The following is a 14,094-nucleotide window of genomic DNA, read 5'->3' as shown; positions in this document are numbered from 1 at the left end:
CATCTCCCTGGTTTACCCGCCGTGAAGTATTGGGTGAAACAAATGAGAAAAGCACTGCTTAAAATAAGATTGTTATATTTATTTTATTGTTTTATTATTAAGGATCTCTCTCTCTCCCCCCATCCTCTCTCTCTCTCTCTTTAAATGCTAGGGATTCCGTAAATACTATGATGGACACAAACGTCGATCTTTTGTTCTGAAATTATATTTCAATCTGATAAAGGAGAAATTGTTTAATCTTCTAAAAAGAAATAGGTTACCTCTTCATGCTTTGTACAAATACAAAGAAGGAATATTACTGTCATAACATGTAACTGTTTTATGCTTTTTGAATTAATATTAATCAGTTTATAGTCATGTAATAAGCATCTCTGATTTCCCCCGACTCATTCAGAAATGACATTTCTGTTGGCAAAGAACGCCCACTCTGGTTACACTGTAGCATGTGGTTGGATGGTGACGACTTCCAACCCCAAATGGAGATCCATGTACGGTGTTTTAAGTAAATTTTATGCAAGTTACATGACAATGGGGGTTACTGGTCTTAATTTGTGAGTTTCTAGATGCTTCTATGACCCTCAGAGCCATGCTCCCTCCTTGAGTGTAGATTTCCATTTTTCCTTCAGAGTTGCGGTAGAACCGAATGCTTTATGATCTGCATTGTTTCCACAGTAAAAAGTATGTGAGGTTGCTTTCATTTTCTTTGGAGAGTGTTTCCCATCCAGTTGTAACCCTAGTAAATCCAAAGGTACCTGATAGCTAAGACAGGAATGGGTGTGTTAGTTGCCCATCATTTCTGGGGATTTTGTTACCTGAAGTTGATAGTGCTTTGAGGGAGCCAATCGACTTTTCTGCTTTTGAGGTCCCTGAAATATGTTGGGGGCAGGGTAGTAGGGCCTGAAGAATGTGGGACAGGCCAAGTCTGCTTTTCTTGTATGTTGTTCAACGAGTGTGTTGCTCTAGAGCAGTGTTTCTCAGTCTGTAGATGCATCGTAGTCACCGGGGGGCTTGTTAAAGCAGATTGCTGGGCCCCCTCCCATAGATTATGACTGAGCGGGCGTGGAGTGGGGCCTGGGTGTCTGCATTTCTAGCGTGGCCCCAGGTGAGGCTGATACCGCTTGTCTGGGCATCACACTTGGAGAACTGCTGGTCTAGTCTAGAGCAAGGAGCATCGGGCCAGACTGGCTAGTACTGAACTCTAGAGAAGGTCCCTGAAAGTGTCAAAAGCTGTGGTCCATTAACACAGTGGAATACAACTCGATTGTAAAAATGAAGGAAATCTTTTGCGACAGCGTGGATGGACCTGGAAAGTATTACGCTAAGTGAAGTAGGCCAATCAGAAAAGACAAGTACCATATGATTTCACTCATATGTGGAATCTAAGGAACAAAATGAACTAACAAAATCGAAACAGACCCATAGACACAGAGAACAGATTCACAGTTGACAGAGGGTAGGGGTGTTGGGGGACTGGGTGAAAAAGGTGAGGGGATTAATAAAAAAGGAGACAAACCATTATAGACACAGACAACAATATGGTGACTACCAGAGGGAAAGGGGGGTGGGGGCAGGTAGAAGAGGGTAAGGGGGGAATAAATAGTGTTGGAAGGGGTCTTGACTTTGGGTACTGAACACACTACATTATAAAGATGAGGTATTGTAGAAATGTATGCATGTAACATATAATTTTATTAACCAATGTCACTGCAACAAATTCAATAAAAATTTTTTAAAAAGGTAAATTTGCTAAGCAGATCGCATAATGAGCTGGCTAGGAGTGAGACATGCCCGACCTACAGAGGCCAACCTCTCTTTAGCTAAATCGTGCTTTTTGTTGAATTTTATTTCTTACTGAGGTATACACTGCTTACAGCGAGGTGTGCAAAGCGCTCAACCCTAAGCGCCTAGGTGGACACACTTTACATATGCACCCACGTAACCACCGCCACCCAGATCAAGACCTAGAGCATTCCCATCATCCCCAGAAGTCACCCCTCTACCGGCAGTAAACTCAGGCTAACTTCCGTGGCCACTTATTAGGGGAGGCTATATAGGGTAGCCTATAGTATATATTTTTGGTTTTGGCTTCTTTTGCACAATGTATGTGAGCTCCGTTCATGTTTTTGAGTATATCGGTAGTTGGTTCTGTTTGTCGATCTCTAGTAATTCTCTCTGTGAATATACCACAGTTTATCCACTCTCCTCTCGTTATATATTTGGATTGTTTTCAGGTTTTCTACTAGAAGCCAATTCCAACTAATTTTTGTGAAAATGCAATTCACATTATGTTATTTTCAAAAAACCTAATAGACGTCTATGTTGTTAAGTAAAGATTTTAAATGTTGGAGAACAGCATTTTGAACACTGAGCAGGTCACGTTAAACATGCCTGTTGCCCATGTCCGGCCCATGAGCCCCAAGTTCCCTGTGCCTGTAACATCTTGTGCTCACAGATGTTTCTCTCAAGGCTAAACTCCCTCTTCTGCGCTTACGTAGAAGCAGGCCCGAGCCATGTAGCAAGGATGGGTGCCTGCCAACAGAATTTCCCAGAATGTCTTTTGTTTAAGTTTGCTTATATCCTGCTCCCTGGAAGAATGTGGGGGTGAAATAAACTTCCTCCAGGTTTGGGGAGCCCAGGTTCCCGGGCCTGTAGGAATGACTTGAACGGCAGTGCTGCTGCTTAGCGTGGCGTTTCCAGGCTGCGTCTCTCATTGCTGTGTCCTTCATGCATCTGTTTATCTCGCCAAAACATTGGTGTTTGTCAAATAGCCTTAGAGGGCTGTGGTGGTTGGTATGAGATGAAAGGAAGTCACGGCTTGTTCTCAAACAAGGAGAAGAGACTTTTCACTGTCAAATTTGCAATTTATCTACGGTCTGATTGGCTCTATTGCATGTCAGTCGCATAGCAACAAACCCAAGTTTGTCTGTTTAGGAAAGTCTGAAGGTTTCTTGTAACATAAAGATAGAAGATGCTTTCTGACCTTCCATTTGCTTCCATGTGTACTCTGTCCCATGCCAATTATAGAGCGACACCAGGGCGAGAGTTTATTTTAGGTAATATAAATGTTAACCCAAATGATAAAGGCTATTATGATACGCTTATGGGTGGAAACTCTTATCTGTTTTAAAAGATGCAATTTCCTGTTCTTACCCAAATCTAACTTGAGCAACAGTTATCTTCTTTCCTCCCTGATGTGGTTGCCCGGAGTTGGATGGAGAAATGAAGAATGCTTCCTTTTATTCTGTTTTCCGTTTCTCTACTGAAATTTTTCTGAATATGATTTTAGATAATGAACATAGGTTCAGAGCTGAACGTTTTCCAGCATCTTCTGAAAACGAAGAGTTGTGTTACCCTGAATGGTGCCAAAACAAAGGCTGGACTTAAGCGAGCAATAAATTTGGCTTTGTGCGTTCCTCTGATTCAGCATCATTGGGGGAGAGAGTCTGGCTTGGTTTCCTGCCTGTGTTTTCTGCTTAGATCATCCACCTTTAAAGCTGATCCCCTCACCCCCCTTTTATGGTCAAACTCCTCAGGGTGTTTCTAACGGTGGGATCTTCGTATTGATCGAGTCATCTATCATCTGTCCTTCATCACTAACCTCACCAAATGGAGGTGAAGGCCAGCCCCCCTGAAAGCACTGGGTTAGGCTCCTGAAGATCCGAGTGACTAGCTGGGTGGACCATTATTTCCCCTTCTGACCCTCAGATTCTCAGCTGTGAAGTGAGGGCACAGCACAGGGAAAGATGTGAGAGTGTGTTGTGAATTATAATTAAACATTTAAAGACTTATTAGTAAGAATTATTACCAGGAGAGAGAGTGCAACAAGTTCCCCTATGTATTCTGATTTTACAGTACTTATTTAGAAAAGAATAACTTTTTAATAAAACTGGTTAAAAATTTCAAGCAGTTCACAGAATAAAATAAAAAACAACCACAGATTTTACTACATAGAGATCATTGTTATTTGTATTAGGCAAATACCACTTCAGATATTGCTATATAAGTGTAATAAAAAGCAGCTGTATAGATTGAAATGGCTTTACTGAAGTAAATGTCACATTTAAGTAAAATATGCGTTTTAGTTTTACTTTAACTTAGTAGAAGAGAAAGTAAAATTGAAGAAATTCTTAAAATTAAGGTAAATGCTTCTTTCAAAAAGAAATAGTATAGCTTAGAAGTACCTGCACATTGTTTTTTAAAAAAATTAATTGAAACTTAAGAAGTTAGAGTAATTTTTTGTTTCTGGCATATTATGTTTCAATTTTACACAGTATCAGTTCATGCATTGTTATAAAAAATAAAGAAATAAGCCTCTTAAACCTACTCTTCCTTCCTCTTTCCTCCCCTTCTGTCCCAGTTTTGTTTATATTATAATTTTTATACAATCAAAGTATAAAACATCCTCTTCTGGAACAATGATTTCTAAAATTATTTAATATTAGTTTCCATTGAAATGGGCTCAGTACTTACTATAACCTTCATAGCTTCTCCATCCCCTGGAAAACTTTAATTTCCTCCTGGTTCCCTGGATTTCATTGATAGATTGTTTTTTCACAAATAACTGTATTTCTTGAGTTTGTGCATGTTGAAAAATCTGCCTGATGCTTTTGTATTTGAATGATAGTTTTGATGAGTATGATATTTTTGGGGTCATGATTTTGTAGACTTTTTGGATTGCCATCTGGCATTGAATTTGATGTGGAGAAATTGACACCTGCCTGCTTTCCTCTCCTGCTGTTAGCTGAACCCCACTCCACAGTGATATCTAAAAATTATTTCTTTATCTTTGAATTTCAATACCCTCAGCTGAAGAAATGCTAAATATCATGTGATTCACAATTTTAAAACAAAACTATACCTACCACATTGTGTTTTATTTTTAATTTAAATATGAACCCCCCTCCAACTTTCATATCAATCATTAACATTTATTTTTACAACATTGCCCTCAATTTTCTTTGTTAACCTTACTAGCACTGTTATAACAATAGTAATATCAGTGGTTATTATAAAATTTTGGACATTTTTTTCTATTAAAACAAACATTTAAAGATTTCTATTCTTAGACCAATGCTGCCCCATGAGTCTTTTGTGGCAATGACAATGTGTTATATCTTTGGTGTCCAATATCGTAGCCAATAGCTCTGTGTGGCTATTGGGCACTTGAAATGTGCCTAATGTGAGTGCTTCATTTTATTTAACTAGTTAATTTTAATTTAAGTAGTCTCGTGTGTGTGTGTGTGTGTGTGTGTGCGTGCGCTAAATTTGTGGGCCTCTTTACAAATTAATGTTTTTTGGTCATATATTTATATAAAAAGGAACATAGGAAACATATGAGTCCTTTGAGTTTTAAAAAAAATATGTCTTTATTGGTTTCAGAAAGAGGAAGGGAGAGGGAGAGAGAGAGATAGAAACACCAATGATGAGAGAGTCATTGATCAGCTGCCTCCTGCACGCCCCCAACGGGGAATGGAGCCTGCAACCCGGGCATGTGCCCTGACCAGGAATTGAACCTAGATCTCCTGCATCCTAGGCCAATGCTCAACAGTTGAGCCACGACCGGCTGGACGAGTTCTTAGATCTTAATCTTGTAATACCTGAAGGGCACAGCATCACTTGGCAACTGGGCAATTCGATGCTGGCCTGGGAATTGCCTGGGATCCCGCTGTGGGTAGTGTCTTACTTTGTTTGCTTGACTACACATCAGTGACCCAAAACCAAACTGTCAGTTTAAGGCCACAGAACGTTTGATGTTAAATTTAACATATTATTTCAAAGCTAGTGTGTTCATTCTTGCAAATTTAACTTCTTGATTGCTTTATTGTTGAGGTGCATAAATTAATCATATACATTTAAAGTCAAGTCTTGTGGTTTGAAATGACACATCTGCCTATTAACTGATGTCAAGTCTTTTATTAAAGAAATCTAACTCCTTTTGTTAAACCAGGTATTTTCCATACATACTTTGTGTATGCGTACAATTAATATAATCAAAAATGAAAATTCTGTGGAATGCAGCGTGAGAAATGCTAAAACCCAGCCCTTTCATCTTTAGTTTAGGAAACTGACACAGAAAGGTTATGGTTCACCCAAGGTCAGTCAACTAATGGTAGCAGAGCTGGAGATAATTGATAAAGTTTAAATACCAAAATAAATGAAAGTTTAATGGCAAAAAAAACTAAAAAAACTTGTTAGTTCAAATCCCTGTCAGACTGCTCCTCAGGGAGGAGCAGTATCTATAAACTTCAGGTGATTTGTACTTCAAGAAATTATGAACTTTGAAGTGGTACAGCTTTACCTTCCACACGACAATATTGAAGGGACTGGACAAAACCAGGGAGGTACAGTGGCTCCTCAAGATCACCAAACAGTAAAGGAAATTTACCACAGAAGACAGATGGCACCACGGAGGCCTTGAGCCAAAACCAATGTGTTGAAGCTGCTATTCTCTCAGGGTGCTCTTCTCTCACATCCGTGGACACTGACCCCATAGAAGTCGTCTGAGGTCCTTTTGTACCTTGTTAATTATCTTGGTCCTGCTATCGGGAGCTGAGCATACTTCAGTACAGAGGTCCAACAGCTGGATATCCAGTATCCACCGAGTTGTCTCTCAGACCACCCAGCAAGGGAATTAAGCAATCTTTAATCTTCTATTTTTCTTGAGATAGTACTGGCCCTACACACAGGCAGTGCACACAGTTGTTTACATGCTCCGCTTTAGAGATCATTAAAATCACCAAGGAGGAGACAAAAGGTAGAGGACATCTTCCCAAGTAACCTCAGGAGGGTGCAGGATGAATGAGGTATATTGGTGATAATTTGGTCCAGCAGTCAAATAAAGTGGCGTTAAATCCCCTAAGAGGCAAGCAACTCACCATCCAGAGAACAAAAGTGAACTTTTGTCTTTTACTGAAGAGAGAATCAGTTAGAAGACTCCATGTGTAAGGTGATCATAGGCTCCAGTTTGCCCACAACAGTCTCCGTTTAATACTTGTTTTCCCAGTGTTAATGCCCCATTTACTTCCAACGTTTCTCAATTTGAATTATAAGTTACATGGGCCACTGTGATGGAATAATATGTACTGTACTTGTGATGCACCTCAACTGGTCAGAAGTTCTCTTGCACTGTTGAAAATTTGAGCTGTATACTGAAAGTATGAAGTATTGGTGGGGAAAATACAGTGTTTCTGGAGAAGCGGAGGGATGAAAAAAGGCTAAAACCCAGGAAGTGGTCTCTAATATGTAAATAGTCCTGTAAGAACAAAGAAAATAAACAAATTAAACAAAATCTTTCCTTGCTTGTGCCTAACTCCAAAATGTGCAATCAACCTGTAACCAAGATTCTACAAGCCACTGTTGAATCAGGTTAATTTCTTCCTTGATAAATGAGGGATAATGAATATCTAATTGGAAGTCTTTTTGACATTGTAATCTGATGTGTTTTGAAAAAGAGAATTTCACAGAGAAGGGTCAACATGGAGTTCTCCTCTCTGCTACTTGCAGATGAGACTGAATGCTCAGGATGGAGAAAGGAGAGGCAGAGGAGACGCTTTCCTGCCTGCTCTAACTCATCTGGCCTCCCAAGTGTCTCCAGGGTGTGTGTGACAATCCATCATTCCTGTTAACGTCTGGTTTTTTCCTACTGAAGGTCATTGCCTTTGACTCCCTCCAGCAGCAGTTCACCAGGTCTTATTCTGGAGAAGGCTGGAGCCAGGGAGAAGACAGTTGAACACTTGCCTCTGGCTTTGCTTCCAGCCCTGGCGGAGCTAGACTCCAGGATGGAGACAGAGACAGGAGTCCAGCCATAAGTATCTGTTCCAAGCTGGGATCTGGTCTTTATTTGAACACCTGAGACCCTGCTCTTCTTTATGGTTTAGTGGTTTAAACAATTGTTTCCACTGTCAGGTATGAGTAAGTTGACTGAATCTCCCCAAAATAGAGAACAGTGATTATAGGATATATTGATTTGTAATTATTTAAAATTCAGACACACAGAACATTCCCAAGAAGATTCTTCCAAGTATGGCATTTGAAGTAACACATCTGAAAAGTGGTCCTTGTGTCCTAGAATTACCCAGCTAACTCCTAACATTTCTCCAGAGACAAGGACAGATCCAGTGTTGGGCCTTGCATACAATACACTAATTAGCAAACTCAAAAAGAGAATATTACCCATTGATACTATTTATCTTGTATCTCTAAAAATGTCTTTTATTTGTGCTTATTAACTACTGAGGATTGATTCACTGATTGACCCTTTGCTACCACACAGCCTCTTGCTTCCATTTGCAACTCACCTTGAACCTAGTTTTTATTTGAACCAGAGGCCCTGGAAAATTAAAAAACCTCCAAACTCTGAAGTGCTGATTTGTTGGAAACCTGGATTACAGGAAGAGCAGCTCCCTTCCAGCCCCTATGACAGGCACAATTTTCATGTTTTTATGTCTCAACATCGAGCACCTATTTGAAATTGTCCGATTTAAAAGCGTTTTCCAACATCTCTCTCCAACACCTGCCCAGGTGACTGACCAAACAGCAGAAACAAATCCAAGCTGTGGTTATTTTCCCTGTTCTCCATGCAATGAATGCCTCGGGTATCTGTCTGGTATTTGATATAAAAAGGAAATCTGCAACTATCATAACCATTGATATATGCTACCAATATGCCGAGCTACTAACACACTTGCCTGCGATGTCAAGGCATCTGAAGGTTTAAAGCTTGGCAAGGTAATGTTTTTCTTTCTCTTCTTCTGTAATCCCAGGGTAAACATTAAGCAGACAGCATTTCTGCTTTGAGCATTAAAGAAAAAAAAAAGACTGAATTTGAAAAGCCTACTAGTCCACTTTGGGGATTTCGGAAAGTGTCGTTTGGCCAGGAGCTGAGTGGAGAAGCTGCCGTTCGGTAGATGGGACAGGAGGGGAGCCGCATGCCTCATTCATAACTTCACAGCTACTGCAAATATCAGCTGATGAATATTTATGTTATCCCTGGCTTAGACCCGAAAGACAAACAGGGAAAAAAAAACGAAAGTTAGGAAAAGGTCGTCTGAACTCTGTGGGATTTCTTACCAACACTTTCCATGCGCGAGCAGTAGCCCTGAATGAAGTCATTCTGTTCAGGGGCCCCGCACAGGAAAACAGAGTCTGTTCATTAGCGCCCGCACTTTGTGTGAACCTCGGACGTTCCTGGGGCCCTGAAAGGGAAACCCTTTCCCTTAAATCAAACACACAGGATATAGAGCTACCTTATTATTATTATTTGGTAAATTATTGCAAATTGCTCCTCACTGTATAGTAACTTCAGTGGTTCAAAGAGAGAGCAAGTCAGTGAAGGAGAGCTTTCAATATATAAAAAAAGAACAGAACCAGGCCAGGTTACTATTTTATTAAGTTTCAGTTTCAGAAAAGTATCTGGAACTATATGTAAAAAATATAATTATAGGACCCTACTAATATCATAGTAGAGAAACTATTTTCTTAAAATGTGCTAGAGATTTCAGTTTTATTTCAGGACAAACACCCCTTGAGCTATGGAAGAACTAATGGAATCTTAACAGCTTGGGCCCTGGCTGGTGTGGCTCAGTGGTGAGAGCATTGGCCTGTGCACCGAAGGGTTGCAGGTTCCATTCACAGTCAAGGGCAAGGGCCTGGGTTGCAGGTTCCTGGACCTGTGCACATGGATGTTTCTGTCTCTCACCCCCGCCTCCCTCTCTCCCACTCTCTCTAAAAATCAATGGAAAAAATATCTTCGGGTGGGGATTACCAAAAGACAACCATGAAATCCTAACGACTTGGGGTTCATTATTTACGTTCCGCCTCTCTCTTTCTTACACTTTCTTTGCCCATCAGAGCTGCCTTTACCCTCTGCTGCTATTTCTGCCATCTTTAGCCCGTCCAAGCTGACCCAAGGCTATGGAAACAAGAAAAGGGAGCAGGCCAAGAGGAGGGGATTTCTCCAGCTGCTAGTATCTCTATCACAAGTTTTAGTTGAGAGGAAGCACAAACATTTGGCTGCAATGAAATTTGTGACCGCCTTGTGGATTTCGATGACAGACACAGCCCGTGATTTCCTGACACGGGAAGGCAGGTGTCTTCCGTGGCGAGATCAGACTGTGACACGGAGGTGAGGAAGCATGGGAAATGATTATGAAGGAAGGGCTTCCAGGAACCAAGATGCAGGAGGGGAGATGCAGGTAAAGGAGGTTCCAGCCTCAGCTGGATCCTGAAAGGAGGTGTGGAGCAGAATTGTACCTGAACGTTTGTCCCAACTTGAGGCAAAGAACTGGGCTTTCAGGCTCCAGCACCAGCCTGATGTTGGCTAAGGACTGCCCACTAGTGGTATTGGGGGTGCACTGGATGACCGACCATCTCAGTTTGCCTGGGACTGTCCTGCTTTTAGCCCTGAAAATCCCACATCATGAGAAACTCTCCAGTTTCATGCAAACTGGGCTGGTTGGTCATACTTGAAGGATGTAAATTCACAGGCACTCTGGCTTCTCTGAGCAGCAAATTGGCTTTCACAGTCCAAGATCAGCCTTCTGATGGGAGTCCCAGTGCAGGCCATGTGACACAAACCCCACCAAAGAGCACACAGGCCCGGCATAGTGCATTTAAGGGCCTTTGGGTGGAGCTTAGCTGTGTCCCCTAACGCAGTTCACCACCTATAACCAGTTCTCTAAGCAACAACTAGGTACTGGTAGAGATTATTTTAGATGTGGGACTGAGGGCAGGAATTTCAGGTAAGGTATTTACCTTCCCCACACATAAAGTTCTTAGTGGTGGTGGGTCTTGAAGGTCATGGCATATAGGTTCAGCATTAGCCAATACTTACAAACAGGCTTAGGAAGACACTTAAAGGAAATAGGGTACCAACCCATAAATTAAAAATTAACAGAGTGGACTTGAACAAAATATCTACAGATACCATATGGGCAGGTTGCAATAAGTGAGCCTCTTCCAACACGCTCTCCATGATGCTGTGATTCCCAATTTTGAAGACGAGTCGCGTATTTGCTGTGAAGACAGGGGGCACATTGTCTCTGCGAGGGCCCAAGATTGGTGGTGTCCCATCATGTTTTTGATTTAACTTTTAAGAGTTAACAATAACTGCCCAAAGTAAACAGTGAATAATTTTCAAAACAAGCCTTTCTCTTGCATTCCCTTCTGGGGTTATAAACATGAAAGTGAGATTTTCCCCCTTGTGTTCTTGGTTTATAAAAATAACAGAGTGAATGAGAAATTGGTCCTTTTACTAGCACGGGCAGGTAGGTGGTGTGAGTGATTTTAACTTTGTATGTTGGCAGTGACAGTTGCCTCACATTTTACACTTGGTTCTTTTATTGTTTTTCTCAGCTTCTGAGACCCTTATGGAGCAAGCCTGCCCGGAGGACTTATTATAGGAGCTTCCTTCTGCCTGAAGCAATGAATCGTCCACTGAAAGGATGTCTCAGACAGCCTACTTTGTATCACTGCTTCTTCGGGGAAACAGGGACTCGAAGAAATGGCTTCCAAGTAAATATCGTACAGTATCTGGCAGAATATTATAGGCGCACAAAGAGAAATCTTTTTTTTCTACCATTGCTTAGTTAGTTGAAAAACCAGTCAAGGTGCTGGCTTCTAGGTGATTCTTAAACTCTTTCTAAATGTCAGCCAGGTTGCTGTTGGGTCATGAGTTTAAGCTTTCAAAAACGTTACCTCAGCTTTTTGCTAAGGTGCCACCACCATTAAACAGCAGAATGCTCTTTGGATAACAGGGGGAAATGAGGCCTGACATGAGGAGGAAGGAAAAAATAGTAAATAAAATATTACCTGGGAAAAATAAAGAGGATGCTATTTCGGAATTATTTATTGTGAATATTTTGGAAGGGCAAAGACTGATGGTGGAGTATGGACAAATTCACTAAAATTGAGAACCATAAAACTATGACCAAGCTTTTGAAGCTATAGAGAAGTGAATTTATGGCATGTTAAAGGAATAATATTTATTGAAACTCTATCTTAAAAAATGGTTCAGATCAAAAATATGGCTAGGTTTGTGACATTTGAGCCCTCATTTTATTATTGGTTTTGAGGTTTGAGGGAGAGCTTACCTAAGCATTTAAGCTACTGGTTAAGTAATTTTGCATGTATCTTCAGACCTTTATATGACTGATGAGAGCAATTACTCAAGTGCATAACACAAATGAGGGTTTTGGGGTCCTGGCACGTTTTAGGCACTAGATAAAAATTTGTTGAATGAATGGTTTTCTACGAACACTAAGCTTCTATGCAAAGAAATAGCAAGACTAAATGTTCAAGATCTTTCTGTTGCAGGGAATGCATAAGTAAGAGATTACTATCTATTTCTAAAACGACATCTATCACAAAACAGTCTGGCCAGAATCTACTCCAAGTGCACAGTTTCAGGACATGAAAGGGTTGTAGTGACTATTTAATGAACTTTGCTCCTTCCTCAATTGACAGTGTTCTGTGAGAATTCAGTTGTCTAGCATAAGCCGCTCTAAGGCCAAAATATTTTCCCCAATTAAAGACAAATTAATTGTATTATTTGGGGATAGAATTTTTCCAAATTAGGTTTGCTCCCTATGTTTCCACTTAGCGTCAATTGGGTTAATTCAATTACATATCTACAAATCCATTAAAGAGAATGACATTTTTACAAAGTTTTATTGTCTTTATATTTTCTAAGCATTTTTTCCCCCCTGTGGTAAAGGCTTAATTACATGATTATATAAAAGTTACAGACTTCTAAGGCTTTAGGGCTTTGCTCATATTTTTTCTCTTACAACCCATATTCCCCAATCGCCCTGGTTAATGGATGGTAAGTGGGCATTAACCTGTTTGATGCCCTCATTTTCCCCCTTTACTAACCAGCCTCCCTGGTTGGGGGCCTTGCTTTGAGAAACCTGCCTTCCTCCCACGTCGTCCTCGGGTCCCATCATGACCCTGATTCTATCGCGCCATCATTTTCGGCTTCATGTGTCCATATCCTTCCGAAGGTGCTGAGCTGGGTTAGGACAGGCCCTTTGTCTTTCTGTTTGCCACTATAGTCAGAGTTTCTTTTTAGCCCCATAGCTTATATAACAGAACACAAAAATAATTGTTAAGTCAATGAATTTTGTATAACTCAAGAATCGTATTAGTGAATGAAGGATCTAAAGAGAAACAGTGATCAAACGGCTGTGAGGTAGATGTTACTGTGCTAAATGGCCTTCAATACTCTAAGGGCTTTAATAGTCCCCACCCCTCCCCTTTGGCTGGCTCTTACCCCTGGCATCAAAAATCCAGTACAAGAAAGGGTCTGCCTATAGGTGGCTACCTTTGAACTTTTTTCTTTGGGGCTGAGAAGTCACTTGGGTTATAAGAGCAAATGAATGGCTCCAGAAGGCAGATAATATGTAATTTGGAGCTTGAAAAGAAAGGGGCAGCATTCAAAACTGTGTATTCATGTATTTGTATAACGTAAACTATCAGAAAGAATTTATGAAGGCATTTCATGCCCATAAACACTCAAGATTGCATTAAATGTCAGTACAATCCATCTCATAATAAGTTTTGATGATTAAAATATGTTAAGCCATATTTTAACATTAAAATATGTTAAGCCAAGAAAAGTTACCAATTCAGATTCTATCATTTTTAAGTGTAGGATATTTTAGGCAGAAGCCAGGATTAGTTTCTGTTTGCAAATGCTTTCTTTTAAGAATAAATTCATAAGTCTAAACAAATAGTGTGTGAGGGTAGAAAATACTTTTAATTCCATCTTTTCCTTTTCAACATAAGTGACATATTGGACTACAGGTTAATTACTTTTTACATTTTTTATTAAGGAATAATTTACAGATAGTAAAATCCACTCTTTCTATTGTACGGTTCTGAGTTTCCACAAATGCACACAGTTGTGTCATCACCACCTCAATCAAGATACAGAACAGCTTACTCGCCCCCCAAATTCCTCTATGCCCCTTTGTAGTCCCCCTCACCTCCTACCCCAGCAACCACTGATATATTTTCGGGCCCTATAGTTTTTACTTTTCCAGAATGTTATTAGATGGAGTAATGCAAGGTGTAGCTCTTTGATACTGGCGTATTTCG

At 40.4% G+C, this 14,094-nt stretch overlaps 1 protein-coding gene across 2 annotated transcripts in view; it reads left to right on the top strand.

Annotated features, from left to right (window-relative positions):
* The window catches only part of HAO1 (hydroxyacid oxidase 1), a 60,244-nt gene extending 48,733 nt beyond the window's left edge, over positions 1-11,511 (top strand). For both annotated transcript variants that reach the window (XM_081150255.1, XM_081150252.1), the window contains one exon: positions 11,353-11,511. In XM_081150255.1, the coding sequence (XP_081006381.1) occupies positions 11,353-11,359 (7 nt within the window). In that variant the 3' untranslated portion in view covers positions 11,360-11,511. The remainder of the gene's footprint in view (positions 1-11,352) is intronic.
* Positions 11,512-14,094: the final 2,583 nt, after the last annotated feature.

Source organism: Miniopterus schreibersii, assembly GCF_964146895.1.
Source record: "Miniopterus schreibersii genome assembly, chromosome: 10".
Taxonomy (NCBI): Eukaryota; Metazoa; Chordata; class Mammalia; order Chiroptera; family Miniopteridae; genus Miniopterus; species Miniopterus schreibersii.
The sequence above is the reverse complement of the archived record's forward strand: the minus strand, read 5'-3'. Positions and strand labels throughout refer to the sequence as shown.